This window comes from Cetorhinus maximus, chromosome 13 (genome assembly GCF_964194155.1).
Source record: "Cetorhinus maximus chromosome 13, sCetMax3.hap1.1, whole genome shotgun sequence".
Lineage (NCBI taxonomy): Eukaryota > Metazoa > Chordata > Chondrichthyes > Lamniformes > Cetorhinidae > Cetorhinus > Cetorhinus maximus.
The window spans coordinates 42,590,393-42,603,274 of record NC_135891.1 but is presented as its reverse complement, the minus strand read 5'-3'; the positions used below and the strand labels follow the sequence as shown (position 1 = coordinate 42,603,274).

General features: G+C 38.3%; 1 protein-coding gene across 2 annotated transcripts in view; it reads right to left on the bottom strand.

The window, feature by feature from the left end:
- Positions 1 to 12,882, bottom strand: part of slc9a8 (solute carrier family 9 member 8) — a 73,024-nt gene that overhangs the window by 25,564 nt on the left and 34,578 nt on the right. The window contains exons 7-10 of one of the 2 annotated variants that reach the window (XM_078555311.1): positions 12,436 to 12,470; positions 10,455 to 10,598; positions 9,976 to 10,114; positions 8,720 to 8,825 (exon numbers count right to left, since the gene is read on the bottom strand). In XM_078555311.1, the coding sequence (XP_078411437.1) occupies positions 8,720 to 8,825; positions 9,976 to 10,114; positions 10,455 to 10,598; positions 12,436 to 12,470 (424 nt within the window). The remainder of the gene's footprint in view (positions 1 to 8,719; positions 8,826 to 9,975; positions 10,115 to 10,454; positions 10,599 to 12,435; positions 12,471 to 12,882) is intronic. The other variant, XM_078555313.1, reaches the window with a different exon arrangement.

Below are 12,882 nucleotides of genomic sequence, written 5' to 3'. Positions count from 1 at the left end.
AGCTACTAGCAAAAACAGACTTTGATCTATTTTTTTTCCCTTTGTATTTGAACTAGTTCCTCCAGACATTAAAATTAGCAAGCTGCTATCTTAATCAAGTACAATTTTAACCAACTCCCTATGATTTCAACAGCAGAAGTATTACTTGCAAGATGATTGAAACATTGTAATTTTCCTAATGTAGCATTTTAACTGTCCAAGCAAGATTAACCAAATCAAGTTATGCTCTTACAATTACATTTTATTATGGTGTTTCATATTTCTTAAAATACTCAATTCATCTTGCTATTCTTGGAAGAGATGGTCAAAGCACATATTATTCCATGAAAGAAAACACAAGGAAAAAGTATTTTGGTTTACATTAAATCTACTGCATCACATACATAATTGAAAAGGTTACTGAATGAAGTTCCCAGTGAAAAGAATCAAAAACCTGAAAGGCAACATTGTAAAACTTTTGGAAGGGGAGAAATCTTAAAGTATTTAAACAAGACAGTAACAAAAAAGGTGGTAGGTTGATTTATCCAAGTTAATTTAGATATTAAGGATTTCAATGTATTCGGGTTCTTATAACAATATTCTATACTATCAGCTGCAATGGCCCAACTGGTTAAAGTTCACGAGTAGCTGCCAAAAGAAGCCAGAAAAATCCCAGATTTGATTTCCAATTTGGGCTCTTAGTTGAGAGAATAAATTTTACTGTCAATCATTAATTTCTTCATTGGAGAGAATATAGGTTACCTACACAAGCGAATACTTGACTGTGGAAGGTGTGTGGAACAGGCACTCCTCTCCCCAAACAGTTAACAGCTCTAAACAAGGGATTAGCATTGGTGCTGTTCGAGAGTCTAGAATGAGGTTGGCTTGAACCATAAAAAGTAGTTTCTTATTGTTTCCGAATGCCCATTAAATACTAAAGCAGTAAACTTCAAAGATTGTAAAAACCAAGATAGAATCTTCTTGGTTTTGATGTCTGTTACAGTAATAAATAAATGTGGTTGGAAGAACTAGACCAATTGATTTTAATTACAACAAATTAGTTAACTGGTGTATTTTAGCACTAATTTTACTTCAATCTTCCAATTTTGCTACGAATGATAACTTATATAGAATGCACTAATATAGCTCACTGAAATGTAGAAGATATGGCTAAAGGTTTCAATGTACTAAGACTAAAATACTACTTGAAACTTGACATCAAATTAAATGAAACGATGGATAAGGTTTTGACTTGAAAACATGATCCAAGTATGAAAACACAAACCTATTGACAGCATTATGTCTAGAACTTATCTACAAAAAAGAATCTTAATTAAAATCTGCTCATATTTAATGCCACCTAATTCTGAAGAAAGGTTTCTTTTACCACAGATGCTGCCTGACCTGCTGAGTGATTCCAGTATTTTTGGTTTTTATTTCAGATTTCTAGCAACCACGGTATTTTGCTTTCATTTATGCACTAAGTTCTGTGTTTAGATGAGTTTTAAAACACCAATGCCTGCCTTAGTAAATGCACTTGGCCTTCATGGCAATAATTTGTTTGTTCATTTTCTTTTCATTATTCCAGGAACTATGTCTCTCTTTCTTCTCTCATTTGATTTGTTCATCTCTGTTCTATTCTCTAGATTATCATTTTTACTTTTAGTCCTCCTGTTTCTCTTTTACCAATCCTGCTCCTCCCAATTTCAAACTTTAGTGTCATTTATATTTCATTAATATAATGAAATATTAATTATTTCATTAAAAAGGTAACAACTTTGTTTACTGTGTTGCATTATGATTTTTTTTCTCCATCTATATGGAAAAAGCAACATTATACAGCTTTTAGATGGCCCATTTCGACACTTCCCTTCCTCGACTTCTCTATCTCCATTTCTGGCGATAGGCTGTCAACCAATACCTAAAGCCAACAGGCTCCCACAATTACCTTGATTACACTTCCTCCCATCCCACGTCCTGAAAATACTTCTATTTTCCCAGCTTCTCCATCGCTGTTCTGATGGTGCCATGTTCCACACTAGTTCTTCTGCCATGTGCTCCTTTTCCCTCAAGCAAGTATTCCCCTCTATTGTGGTTGGCAGTACCCTCCCAGTTCCTACATCTCCACCCTCAGCCCTTTCCCTCCCTTCGGGGAACAGGAATACCTGTTCCCCCTTTCTATGGCACCTTCTCATGTAAGCATGGGAGAAGCAACATTTGGCATTTCAACTCCTCCCTCCCCAAACATAAGAGCCACATGACACCACTTAGAACGCAAGAAACAGTCACCGTTTAGCTGAACTCCATGGCCTCTGTTCTTACTTACAAGATCACTTCAGTGAATAAAGCTGTAAGCCAGCACAAAAATTATTGGAATCCTTTTGTTTTATTCTATGCCATTGGTCTGGAAACTGCTGGATAGCAGCTGGAAATCTTGAAGAATGCTTCTAACTTGTATACAACATGAACCTAACTGATAGTAAGTGATTTACACTGAGAATTTTGAGAATGTTGAAAAGATTGTTCATGATTGCCAATACTTGGGGTTTCTACTCCATTTGAATTAGGCCAATTATTGTTACTTTGGAAAACTCAAATGCCATTTTACTTTCACATTTTTTAAAAATCATCACCCCCCAACTAACAACTCTACTATTAGCATTGTTACGACCCATTGACCCCATTGAGGATAGGTCAAAGGGCTCCCCTCTTTTCTCTCTGCACATGACCACAACAGGGTTTTTGTTTTGAATAAGGATATCCTTGCCAACTTTAGTGCATACTTAACTGTCAATGTGCTCTGATTATAAAAGAACTAGTCAGATAGGTTCTGAGTTTAACAAAGTAAGGTGCAAGCTTTATTACCCTAAAAGAACTGGCTAAAATATTAAAATTACACCCGACTTCCACAAACGTATGGCATGCGCACAGACACACGCTCTAAAAACACACACACAAATACAGATTACAAAGTAGGGAAGATAAATATGGGCAAATTAGAGTTAGTTAAAAACTAAAGCAAGTTCACAGCTCGTAGCTCGCTGCCTTGTTGGTTATAGATGGGATCTGAGTCTTGAGAAGTCTTGAGACTTCTGCTTTAAAGATGTAGATGACTGAGTCGATTGTTCCTCTGGAGTCCCAGCTATGGAACTGAATTCTTTTAGTTAAAAATTATTTGCCCTTAAAGCCATGCTGGCTTTCCTTAATTAACCCACATTTTTCCTAATTGACTATTAATTTTGTCCCAAATTATCCTTTCTGAAAGCTTCCCCACCACTGAAGTCAAATTAATTGGCCTGAAGTTGCTAGGCTTGTGTCTTTACTTACCCTTTTTTGAACAAGGGCGCAACATTTTCAATTCTCTCGTCCTCTGGTATTATCCTTGAATCTAAGGAAGATTGAAAAATTATGGCTAGTGCCTCTGCAATTTCCACTCCCACTTACCTCAGTATCCTTGAATGCATCTCATCTGGTCCTGGTGCCTATCAACTAAGTACAGATAGCCTATCCAATACCACCTCCTTATCAATTTTAAACCCTTCAAGTCTTTGAGCAACCTCTTCATGATCTGGACAGCACCTTCTTCCTTGGAAAAGACAGATGCAAAATACTCATTTAGTACCTCAGCCAGGCCCCTGCCTCCATATGTAAATTTCCTTTTTGGTCCCTAATCAGCTCCATGTCGCCATTTACCACCCTTGTACTATTTATATGCCTATAGAAGTCTTTTGCATTTCTTTTTATGTTATCTACCAGTCTCTTCTCATACACTGTTCGCTTCTCTGATTTGCTTTTTCAATTCGCCTCTAAACTTTCTGTATTCAGCCTGGTTCTCAATTATATTATCCACCTGACACTTTTGTTGTTTTATCTTAATTTTTAACTCTATCATCATCCAGGAAACTCGAATTGTTTAGCCTACCTTTCCGCTTTAGGGATATACCTTGAATGAACCCAAAATGTTTATTCTTTAAAGGCAGCTCCATCGTTTTTGCCTGACAATCTTTGATTCCAATTTATTTGAGCCAGATCTATTCTTTCAAAGTTGGCTTTTGTCCTGTTAATTATTCTTACTCTGGATTGTACTTTATCCTTTTCTGTAGCCAACCTAAACCTTATGATGCAGTGATCACTGTCCCCTAATTTGGCAGATGTTGAGAGTAATAAAGTGAGAGATTAGAGCAACACTCTTGGAAGGCTTTAGATTTATAGGTAAGGAGGTAGAAAAAGTGGCAAACAATTTAACAGGAAGTGGGAACAAAAGATCAAGATGTGGGAAGTGACGTTTTCTTCCAAACCCAAGGCTCTGATTTTAATCACCATCCAGTTTTTGTAAAAATCTTTGTTCCAGAGCTAACTCAAATCAGAAATGTACCCAGGGATAGGTGAATGCCTCATGAATAAATTCAACTCGGTGATTTGGACAAGATTTGAACCTGACATGATTCTAACAAGACAGTCAGATGGTGAAGCTGCAACACAGGACCATTTGCATGCTCTAAAGTGCAAACAACATTCTTCAGACAGGGCTAAGTGATCCCACAACCAACAAATTAAAGCTTTGCCACATCCATTGGTGGATGGTGGTGGACAATTGAACAATTAACCAGAGGTGGCTCCAAAAATATCTCCACCCTCAATGATGGCAGAGGCTGCATGTCAGTGTAAAAAACGAGGCTGAAGCATCTGCAACCATCTTTAGCCAGACCATTAATGCCCACCATTACAGATGCCAATCTTCAGACAATTTGATTCACTCAACTCCAGACTCCATTACAGCCTTGGCCCAAACATGGAGAAAAAAGCTGAATTTCAAAGCTGAGGTGAAATGACTACCCTTGATAACAAGGCAGCAACTGACCAAGTGTGGCATCAAGGAGCCCTAGCCTTACCAATGGGGAAAAAGGGAGAAAACTCTCCGGTGGCTGGAGTCATACCTACAGAAAGGAAAATACTTGTGGTTGTTGTGGGCTAATCATATCAGTCCAAGGACCTCAATTTATGAGTTCCTCAGGATAGTGTCCTAGGCCCAAGCATCTTCAGCTGCTTCATCAATGACCTTCCTCCCATCATAAGGACAGAAGTAGGGACACTTGCTGATAATTGTATACTGTTCAGATCCATTTGCAGATCCTCAGATACTTAAGCAGTCAGAGTCTGCATACAGCAAAACCTGGACAACACCCTGGCTTGTGTTGATAAGTGCCAAGTAACATTTGCGCCACAAAGGTGTCAGGGCATGGACATTTCCAACAAGAGAGAATCTAACCATCTCCTCCAGACATTCAATGGCATGACCATTGCTGAATCCCTTACCATCAACATCCTAAGTGTCTACCACTGACCAGAAACTTAACTAGAAAACCATATAAATACTGTGGCTACAAGAGCAGGTCAGAGGCTGGGAATTCTGCGGTGAGTAAATCACTTCCTGACTCTCCAAGGTCTGACCACCATCTACAAGGCACAAGTCAGGAGTGTGATGGAATACTCTCCATTTGCCTGGATGAGTGCAGCACAAAGAAGACTCAAGAAGCTCAACGCCAGCAAAGACAAAACTTGATTGGCACCTCGCCCACCATTTTTAAACCACTGGTTGTGATAATGCATCCATTTCAGTATTTGCATGTTCATTTATGCCAGCAGAAGGAAAGTTCATATTTGGTCGATGGCAGAGGCATCATTATCGTGGCAAATGGCTCTACAAAAATTTCAATTTCACATCTAGATATAGCAGGGAAATTTTATATTTCTGACTCAAACTATCTTCTTGCTGGAGTGGTTACATATGGATACCAACAGCTCAGTGACCTAACTAAAAGAAAACCTCTCTGTGCCAATTGTTCTCTGGCATGTCATCCAAATGGCCACGGTCATTATGTAAACACCTGCAGACTTGGCAGACTCTTTCATTGCAGGGGCTATTCCAATCCAGCCTGACCTGGCCTTCATCTGTGGTGTATAGATGTGGACTTCCGACATGGATCAAAGGATAGCAATCCACAGTAAGAATCCTGGGAAATTCTGTTGCCTGAATTAAATGCTGCTGAGATCAATTTCAAAAACCTTACTCCTGCACAGGCTGCTTTTAACTAACTCATTACAGACCCTTGTAGAAGCTAGTTAAGACACTTTTAACCAATGCAATATAATTGGCATATTCAACTGATTTTAAAAGCAGTAAACAAACTTAAATCAGTCTGCGGGTTTCAGTATTCGAAAGTCTTTACTCCAGTGTCCTGGAACATATTTTGTTACCATTATTTACGTAACCAGGCCTATTTAACTCCCATTTTCTCTGTGTCCATTCACATGTGCATTTTGACTGCCATTCCAGATCTTAGCCAATGAACACTATTTTCCCTTTTATTCCAAAAAAATTTTCTCTTCACCCCACCTAGTTTTCATTCTCCTGTCACCAGGTCTCCTTTCATTTCTTCCCCTCTCAGGTGCTCTGCTCCAAATCCTTTCCCCAACCCTTCAGTATTTTTTAATCTTCCTATTTTCCTGCCGCCATCCCAAGCTTGACTCCCTCTTAGTAAGCCCATGGCATCTCTGAAGGGTGCATCTAAGTACTCAGCATTGCCACCTTACAGGGAGCCCCAACTGCCCAATTTTACACTCTCTTGTTGATCTTCCTACCCATTGTTTGGGGTCTAACCTTGCCAATCTTCTCCCTGTCGAATTCCCCCTCCCACTGTTGACCCTATGGACGGTCAGCATGAATCACCTATCACCACCTCCATTCAGATCTCCCTGCAGGATATCTGTTCATTTGTTAACTAGGCCCTTGCCATCCATGAGCTTATTGTGGATGATTGCATCAACATTATGACCCTGATAGGAACCTGGCTGAGAGGTGATGACACTTTTCCCTAAACAAAGCCTCCCTACTTGGCTATACTTACCACCATTTGCCTCGCTTAGATGGTGCGGTATGGCTCTCATCATCAAATCACATATTGGTCCACTTTCTCCTCTGGCATTTTCAGCTCCTTAGCATCTGACCGTCTATCACCCCTTTCACCTCTCATTTCAAATTCTTGTCCTTTACCACCCACCAAATAAAATTTTCTCCAAGATATCTTCACTGCTTTCTTCTTTCAGCCTCGGCAACAAACAGCTTCTCATCCTCCGTGATTTTAACCTGCATCTCAATTCATCACATTCTTTCTCCTCAGTTCACTGCCCTCTTATACTTCCTTAATCTGATCCTTCATTTAAACTCCTCAATCAATATTCATGGCCGCCCTTTTGAGCTCCATCTCACGTGAACTCCCTACCCACATCACATCAACCACAAAGAAGGTCTTCTCTGATTGCTTCTTTGCATCATTCTCCACCCACTTAACTCTTTCCCACTCCCAATCCAACTTTTTTCTGTGTCCATTCTGAGAAAAATTTCTCTCTCAATTCACTTTCAAACTCCCAACTGTCTAGCCTTTGGGTCCTGCTCTTGTCTGCCAAAACTACTCACTATTCAAAGGCAAAGAAATCCCCTAGCTTCTTTACTCTGCTGCAAAATTGACACCATCCAAAACTCTGCTGCCCATGTCCTATCTCACTTATCCATCATCCTTATTCTTTCTGACCTACATTGACTCCCAATTAAATAATGCCTTGATTTTTATATTCTCATCCTTGTTTTCAAGTTCCTCCATGGTCTTGCCCTCCCTATTGCTTTATTCTCCGTCAGCTGCACAACCCTCTAAAGTATCTTCACTCCTATAATTCTGGCCTCTTGAACATCCCTGATTTTAAATGCTCCAGCATTGGCGCTCTTGTCTTTAGCAGCCAAAGCTCTAATCTGTTTGAATTTCCTCTCTAAACCTCACCCCCTCTCTCTTTCTCCTCATTTAAGACACTACTTAAAACATTCCTCTTTGAACCAAGCTTTTGGTCATCTGCCCTAATATTAAATGCAATTCAGCATCAAAGTTTGCTTTAAAATGCTCCTGTGAAGCACCTTGGCATGTTTTGTTACATTAAAGGCACATTATAAATGCAATGAGGTTAATTTTGACGTTTTCCATCATGTAAGATACAAAGTAGATCTTTTAACTTTACCATAGCCTTATACTGCATCACGTAGCAATGGATGATTTTTTATAACATTACTGATCTGCCTAATATATTTACCTCAACTTACTTCCATTCCAACCCATCATTGCAGTGTTAAGAACGCAGACAGAAGTTTGCAATTGTAAAATTGTGGTGGAAATTACTCTGGTTTGAAATGGCCAAACCAAGTCACTTCTTACAGTAAAGCATAGGAGGAAAAAAAGAGAGCCATTTGATAGTAACAGTAAGAGCTACAAAAGGAGGTTGAATTGAAAATATCCTGCAGGTTTACAATCTGTATGTAGAAAATGGAAATTGGTGCGTAGAATGAAGAAAAACAGGAAACAGATGCATTGGGAATGATTATCAAAAGCAACGACATAGAACTTCACAAGTTAATAAAAACATTTTAGCCTCTCAAAATTCAGTTTAATTTACTTCTTAAACAAATAAAATGACATATGTCTTTAAAACTGTTGTAACGTGCACGACTATACACATGATGAGCCAGCTTGTTGTTCAAAATATATGGCTAATGCAAAATAAAATGCAAAGCTACTAAGAGCTAAAATTTTGATCCTGCTCAATGTTTTTCTCTTCCAACAAATCTTTTACATCCTCATTTTCAGGCAAAGATCAAGGAATCATTCTTCGTATAAATTTAAAGAAAAACACTTACCAGACAACTTTATACCCTCTGCAAGCCCATAAGGAAGATAGGCAAAGATTATCATCATCCCAAACTCTAGTGATGGAGTCTTTCTGAGGTCTATGTGCTTTAACAGGTACATACTTAAATATTAAGGAAAACAAATGTTCACTTATTCAGGTACACAAGCATAAACAAGCAATTTCATCTTGTGAATTGTGTTCAGTTCCCAGTTTTGAATATCCAAAATCCCCACTCCAAATCTAAGGGGGGAGGGGCGGTGGCGAGGACTGCAGGTGGTCTATGTTTATAGAGATTTCAAAGATCTATTTGTGGTGGGAACACCATCACCTGCAAGTTCAACTCCATGTCACACACCATCCTGACTTGGAACTGTATCGTTGTTCCTTCACTGTCGTTGGGTAAAAACACTCCTGGCACTCCCTTGTGGGCGCACTTGCACAACATGGACTGCATCGGTTCAAGAAAGTGGCTCACCTCAAGGGCAATTAGAAATGGGCAATAAATGCTGGCCTAGCCAGCGATGCCCACATCCCATGAAAGAATAAATAAAAAACATTTACTTTGTTACTCTTTCCTTTGATATTACCTTATACTGAAGTAATATTGTATATACAGACAGCCTAATTATGCAAGATTTTTACAATGGATGTATCTATCTCTCATGTTATACAAATACCAAGACTCTGAATTTCTGTGATGATAGTTTGAATGCTTAAATAGTTTAAAACTCCTCTTGCATATTTTAGTGCAAATGTTAACTTACTTATTTTAAATGGGTTAAAATGTCCATTAAAACAGCTGACTCAAATATCTTAAGCAATCATGTACTAGCATCTCATGGTATAATTTCAACACCTCAGTATCTCTTACCACAACAGTCTGTCCTGCTGTTCACTACTGCCTCTGGACTGGTAAGTAAAACATACTCAATATAGAACATACTGATCTTGGTGCCATATAAATAGGTAGATAAATGATAATAAAATTTGAGCTTTAACCTAGCATATACTTATTGAGCCAAATGGGCAGAGCTCAACTCTTGACTAAAACAAATGTTTTAATGTCAGGTCATGAAAGCAGTACAATTCTCTGGGACTCTGTGGAAATAATAAGGTGTTGCTTAAGGTTGTTTGGTAAGAATTTTCGTTATACATGCTCATTTCTTCTATCAAGTCATTTCCATTGATATTTTTTTAAAAATGTTGAATACCAAGAATATATCAACTGGAATGGTAATATTCACAAGCAAAAAAAAAAGATATCAATGCAGAGATGAGACCAGTGAGTGTTCCAAGTGCTGCAGATCCAAAAAACATCTTCAGAAAGTAGCCCAATGCCTGTAGGAAGGTTTGCCATCCACTCACATCAGGTGCATTTTCTCTGGCTAAGCCTTCTGCCGTGCTAGAATACAGCATTTGAACATACATTGTTAAAATGTGAAATTATAGCTTTGCATGCTAACCAATATTTGTCGGAATCGATATTAAATAAACATGACATACCTGGTCAGGGAAAACTGGAAACCAGGATTAACAGAAACAATACAAGTATTACGGAAATAAGGGAAGACTGCACCAAACAGATCGTGAAATTATCTGACAATTAATGTTCCAGGATAAGTATCTGCTGTAACTACGTTGCAAATTTAAAAATTCAATTGCTAAATAAAATGACATGTTCAATGCACTATAAGGGGGGGTGGGGGGTAAACAAAATGGAGAAAGAGGAAATGAAAGCTTACTTTGTAAGGACTATAGAAACTGCATCATTGAGGATGCTCTCCCCAAATACCAACATGTTCAGAACAGGATCCACATTCAAAGCATTAAAAATGGCAATTGTAGCTACCGGGTCAACAGCAGATATTAGGGAACCAAATGCAAAACTGCAAAATATAAACAGTGCAACAGCACAGATCAGAAACCATAAGAAAACTTAAATCATCTATTATTTGTTCAAGATTTTTTTACACAAGAAATATTTATTCTAAACTGCGAATGAATGACTTTTCTTGAATGACGGTTTATATTTTTCAGCACAAATAAATCTAACGGAAAAATACCATTTCATTTCAAACTGCAAGATAACCTGATTGTACATTATAGGAAATATTTGAGTCATGGCATGAAATCCTGCTGGCCAATCTTTCAAGGTTTCTTGAGACTAACGAGTTATATATCCAAGCCAAGTATCCAAACCAAAGTGAGGCTGCCTGCAACAGCTCTCTGTTGAGGGGAATAGCATGCTGCTCCAACTTGGGGTTAATTGCTGCTGGGCAGGGAGTGGAAAATGGCTGCCAGGAAGAAATGGGCTCTGTGGTTGGATGCAAGTTTTGAGGTATTCTTTGAAGAAACGTTGCTCACTTGGTCACTCCAGGGCATCATCCTCTCAGAAGAAATATCAGCTTTGAAAGGAGGTAACAGTCAGAGTAAATATACATTCAAACAATGAACAATGGACTCAGGCAAGGTACTAGAGGATAACCAGCACTTGTGGTATCATAGCTCTGTATCAGTCAGTGCCTTCAGGAAAGGAAAGGAAAAAAAATCTTTATATGATCAGAGTCTTTAATGTGGTACACTCTCAGGATCATCCATGAAAAGCTTCAAACTTTCTATATGATCTATGAAGAGTTATGACACTGGACTTTTATAAGGTCATTATGCTTTAAATTATTTCTTTTAAGGTAATATGGAATAGCCTAGAACGGGGGAATAGTGTGAAGTTGTACTGAACTCTACCCGATGACAAACCCATGTGATCTGATTATCATGGGGGCAGGGGCCCAGGTCAAGACCCATTGAGCAAGATGCCACATGTAACACCTGGAAACAAAAAAGGCAGCTGTTTTTGCTGCTTACAGATTCGCAGAGGCAGTCAGGCCAAAAGCAGGTGCTGCTGCGCCAGACAGAAGAAAATGATTGCTTTTCGATTAATCATTAAGTGAAATGCTGCTGAGGATGGAACCCCTGTTCGAAGGAAAGAAGCTTGTTGTGGAGAGTTGAAGACCAAAGGAATCACTAGTGGGTGCCTTGCTGGTGGAAGCCCATTTAAATATGCTCAGAAAATTGAGTAAAGGGAACTTTGTTTAATAGGAAAATGGAAGATTTGCCCTGGCAAGGCAGGGAGAAGAGAGCCTGTTGAATTGCAGGGAGACATTTGGGACTTTAAATACTAGGCTCTGCATCTGCTTAGAATGTGCTACAAAGTAATAAATGGTTGTGTTAAGAAGTTATTGGAAAATATCTTTTTTGTAGTTTACTTAGTACGTAATTAATACACTAATGTTTAATTGATGTTGATTTTAATTTGTTTATTTCAGGAAAAAGTCCTACAATGTGAAACCTTGTTATGCGATTCTTTTGCTTTGGTTACTGTGAAACTTTTGTCTTTTTTTTTCAAAAAAGGAGTTATTGGTCTCCACCAGGATTGTAACAGAACCCACAAGTAATGATTAATAGAAACTGTGCAAATTCTCGGCATGTGATTTTAATTTCTCCAAAGCCATCTTCAGATTAATGAATAACTCTTATTTTCTAATCTCATCTTTTGGAAGCAAAATGTTATATCCTAGTGATAGAACATACTTGTTTCTGTAAGCACTCAAATAGGTAATATTAGCATTTAAAATAATTTTCAGGCCCTAAGTTCATGATTTCAAACATTATTCGACAAACTGCAGAAAGATCCATTTACAGAATGATAATTTGCAAAATAATTACCTGTCTGTCATTGTGAGTTTATAGATAACTTCAGCCTAAAATGAGAGGGAAATGAAATAAATGAAGTATACTTCTCTTTCCAAAATCAAGTTTTTTGACTATTTTGTCACAGCAGGAAATTGATATTATTTATATTAAAATGTGACTTGTAAGCTAAATTTAGCTTTCAAGAGGTTAAATTCACAATAAAGCAGAGCTGTGAGACAAGGATTAAAATTGCGATTTAAATGTCTACTATCCAGAATGATTGAGACAAGAGTCAGCTTGGCTTAATGGTGGCATTTACTGCTGACTCAATTTTTACACCACAACTTTAATATATAATCTAGACTCAGATGTTTACAGCACAGATGGAGGCCATTTGGCCCATCATGCCCATGCTGGTCAACAAAGATCTGACTACACTAATCCCATTTTCCAGTGCTTGGCCCATAGCCCTGGAGGCTA